Source organism: Notothenia coriiceps, unplaced genomic scaffold, assembly GCF_000735185.1.
Source record: "Notothenia coriiceps isolate Sejong01 unplaced genomic scaffold, NC01 NC01_scaffold00029101, whole genome shotgun sequence".
NCBI lineage: Eukaryota > Metazoa > Chordata > Actinopteri > Perciformes > Nototheniidae > Notothenia > Notothenia coriiceps.
Window position 1 is genome coordinate 887 of NW_011361802.1, and position 4,051 is coordinate 4,937.

Consider the following 4,051-nt stretch of genomic DNA (forward strand, 5'->3'; position numbering starts at 1 on the left):
GACTAACGTTTGTTGAGAGTTCTGCAATAAAGAGACACTGAGGATCCACCTGGAGCTGTACATACATCCTGTTTGGTTCACTAAGTATACATTTATTTTACGGTACCTGACATTTCCTTTCTGTATAAAATGTGTTGGTACTATTGTTTGTATTATGTTGGTACAATGAAATGTTTATTTAAGTTATGGGAGTAATAATATTTCATTGAATGTTTCTCCGGTTGTTTGGCTTTGATGGTGATGGTGAAGCTCAATAATCCTGATGGAAGAACATGTCCATGTGTTTACAGTTTTCAGCTCTCCTATGCTTCATCCAAGGCCCTTTTCTCATTTAGTTGGTCATGCGTTGTTTCATTTCAAAGCCACTAATATTCTTCTGACTGCTCATCACGTTAGCATTATAGTGTGACTGTAAATATTGAATGCTGTACAGTATTTATTGCATTGCTTTAACATGTGTATTGTTTCATTTGATGCTCTGTTGTGAGATTTTATATGGTTATATATCAACCATTTTGTTTTATTTCTCTGAATATGTGGCTGCTAAAGGTTATGGTTATTTCAATGTAATCTGCAACTTCACATATCGCAAGAGAAAGAATGAAAATCAGTTCCGACTGCATCGTGTGTCCTTTCTTTCACCGTCTCAATGTTGTTGTATTTGAATCGGGCTGTTGTGATTGATTATCTATTCCCCACACTGTATGAAAGCTCTTAAAGGTGGGGTAGGTACTTTTGGAGAAACCACCTCGAGTGCGCTAGAATTTGAAAATACACAGCCGGAAGAAATCTGTCACTTCCTCACAGAGCCCCTCCTCCAACACACACATGACCAGGTCACGAGATAAGTTTGTGCACAGATGGAAGGCTGACAGGCAGGTAGGCCATCCAGTTACTTTAGCCGGGCCGGCTCGGATGATTGGTCGTGCTTTTTACAGCGCTACGGCTTCCACAGATGACATATTTTTATGGATTTTTTGTCAAAGCACTTCAGATATTCATGGATATCGGGATGTTCAGAGCATTCCATGGAATATAACAAAGTGTATCTCGAGCCGGTTTCTCAAACTTACCTACCCCACCTTTAAGTACAGAGTTCTTGGTTAAGAGATGACCTTTCTTCGTAAAACTGCGGTGCATAGTACCACGCCATATTAGTACAATTTCTAGGTTTAAAGAAACGTTTTCATTTGTCTTCAGGTAATGATGTGTTTCCACTAACACTCGGACGGGTCTATGAGCAGAAACTTGCCCTTCAGAACTTCCTTCTACTACAATTTAAAAGTTGCATCCATCTGTGCTGAATTTCTGCTTTTGTTATTGACCCCTGAGCGTATCCTACTGTATTAACATTCACTACTCTACTGTCTTCATTAAGAGAATAAGGAATGTAAACAGCAGCACATGTTCAGTGGACTTAACTGCAAGTTAGTGGTGCTTGATCATAAATTAAACACAACCCTCAAAATAAAACGTGTAATAGCTACGTTGGTCCACAGGGCAAAACGTAGCTATTACACAAATAACCATCTCAAGACATGACATGGATATAATATTTGTTTCCTATTCATTTCTAATGAGCAGAGTCCATGTCACGTGATCGCAAACTTTCCTAGCGTGAGAAAAAAAAAACGTTCCGGACACCCGATTTATTTAGAGTGGAAAATCCTAAATTGTTGATAGTTTGGCCGTTAAAATGCTTTTTGATTACATTAGCGAGAAGTGTATATTGTACTTTTAGAATCGACGTCCAGTGGATGTGTAGGATCCATAGTTTGATCGATATTACGAAGATTATTTGAGCTCCATGTTTTCTTTTGCAAAATATTGTATCCATGTCACGTCTCGAGGGTTATTTTTGAATATACTACGTTTTGCCCTGTGGACCAACGTAGCCATTACACGTTTTTTTTGTGAGACTGGGTTGATTAAACAAGGCTGTCATAAACACTCCTTTAAATGAACCACCAATCAAAGAATAACCCAAATGGAAATCTAAATAAGTCCCAAAACACTCATAGTTTTCATTTGAGATGCCCTTCAGATACACTTCAGAACAAAAGACACAACAGGTGTGTGGGTTTGTAAGTGTGTATTTACAATAAAGGGGAATATCTGTCACAGAGGACAAAGCAAAGCGGGGTCAGAGGTCAGCAGAGGATCATGGGTCGTGTCCGCTGTAGAACTTGGACAGGAAGTCCTTGGGACGAGGCTCTTGGCTCTCGTTGAAGAATCGCATGATGTGGGTCTTCTGCTTCCAGACGTGGATCGTCTCCTGGAGCTCCATCTTCCCCTGGAGATGAAGTAGCATACACACATTTGTTTGTTCAGTTGTGATGGGAAAGTCTTATTCATGATCCGTCAACACTGAGTTGAGGAAATGGTCAGCCAGCCGGTGTGCAGCCGAGTACTGTTGCTAGCGTAAATGCAGGAGACACACAATGAAGCTCTGTTCATTAGCAGAACAAATAAAGTATTGGGCAAAGGTCAATTAAACCATTATGTGTTTTGAATGTATCTTGTAATTTAGGCTTCCGAAAACTAATAGATTCAGGTGTTTTAAAGAGAATTTTCCAAAGCAATACATGTACGTACTTGTATGTTGTGATATAATTACATTTAGGATCACATTTACAAAGTACATTTTCGGGACAAACAAAAGTTTGGTTAGTCTGGAGTCTAATTTAATGTAATGTGGTACTTAAATGCACTAAATAGGTATCGTTTTAAAAGAAAATATGATTGTATGGTATTTAAGGAGCTGTCTTCACCTTGATGACCAACATGTCGATCACTCGGGGGTCGTTGACGTGCTTGTTTTTGTCGAACATCTCCCTCACTTTGTCTCTGCCCGTACGCACGTTGATGTCCAGCTGAAACAGAGCCACTGTAGAGAGAGGGATACAAACTATAAGTCACCTTTTCCCACCACAGCAACCTGTTCCAGGAACACATTTGTTATGATATATTTTACAACTCTTATACTAAGGTGAGTGCCTCTGTACAGATCAAATGTGTAGGTGTTATTTATGCTCATATTAAGAATTAAATGCAACAGTGCAATGTCTTTCAAATAAAGCATCGCTAATGGGATTTTTATCAAAAGCACACGTTTGTTATTAGTATCAAAGCTGAGTTGGCACACAATGTAAACCAGCTCACTTGTTGGTCTTGTGTATTAACTGGATCTAAATGTTGAAAGTTTCCACAATATGCTATAAACAACTATCAACAGGAAACAACACACATTTCAAAATGACCTTTTTTTAAGAGGTGTTTTAGATACAATCCAAAGTAAGATGAACATGTCATATTTATAGTAAAAGCCATATGCTGTAGATTAAAGTAAGGACCTTAGCATGGAGGGATTCCCTATATTAAAAACCAATATCAGGGTAATACTTTCCAACATGTATAGCCTATGCCCATGGTGGAATTAATATCGGAAGGAGTACATATTGCATGGTATGGACTATTATATTTCATGGCTACTCATTAGTGACACCACTAAAGTTTATATTAAATATAGAAGAAGCAAAGTGTATTGTTATGATTGTGTTGCTGATAGCTAGCGGCTAACGTACAGCTGAAGCTCCACATAGACACGACCTTGACGCCGGTTCTGTTAGTTTATATCATGTTACCCTCCACACAGAGCCACATACCGGTGCTGGGGATCTCCCGGTACCAGGCCCGGTACAGCTCACGGACCCTCCGCTTCGCCTCGTCCAGATCCCGGCTGAAAATGGGTTTGACAACTTTAGAAGCTCCGGCGGCAGCTCGGGTCGCTGCTGTCGACGCCATGACTGCAGTCGTCACTGGACTTCCGGTTCTTCTTCTTCTTCTTCTTTTTCTTTTTCTTCTTCTTCTGTAGTGCCACCTGGTGGACTGACTGGTTTGAGGGCTACAGCAGGGGTGTCCAAACTTTTTTCACCGAGAGTAACATACAGAAAAATATACGAAGGGCTGGGCCACTCACTAGAGGTATATCGCCTAAGTTGGAAAAATCAATCCAATGTAAGTAAATTATTCTTGACACTTGAAAATGCTT

At 39.8% G+C, this 4,051-nt stretch overlaps 1 protein-coding gene across 1 annotated transcript; it reads right to left on the minus strand.

The window, feature by feature from the left end:
- Positions 1-2,077: 2,077 nt before the first annotated feature.
- On the minus strand, positions 2,078-3,829 carry ndufa6 (NADH:ubiquinone oxidoreductase subunit A6). Its single transcript, XM_010786316.1, has 3 exons — positions 3,666-3,829; positions 2,772-2,887; positions 2,078-2,293 (listed from the first exon to the last, which is right to left on the minus strand). The coding sequence occupies exons 1-3, from the start codon at positions 3,802-3,804 to the stop codon at positions 2,162-2,164; spliced, it is 387 nt and encodes a 128-aa protein (XP_010784618.1). The 5' UTR covers positions 3,805-3,829; the 3' UTR covers positions 2,078-2,161.
- Between the last annotated feature and the right edge of the window lie 222 nt (positions 3,830-4,051).

Bases quoted from the DNA above. Each gene is read 5' to 3' on its own strand.
- ndufa6 (XM_010786316.1), bottom strand. From the start codon at position 3,804: ATGGCGTCGACAGCAGCGACCCGAGCTGCCGCCGGAGCTTCTAAAGTT. The intron at 2,888-3,665 runs GTATGTGGCTCT...CTCTCTCTACAG, and splicing joins CCGGGAGATCCCCAGCACCG to TGGCTCTGTTTCAGCTGGAC. The intron at 2,294-2,771 runs GTGAAGACAGCT...CTTCATCTCCAG, and splicing joins TCGACATGTTGGTCATCAAG to GGGAAGATGGAGCTCCAGGA.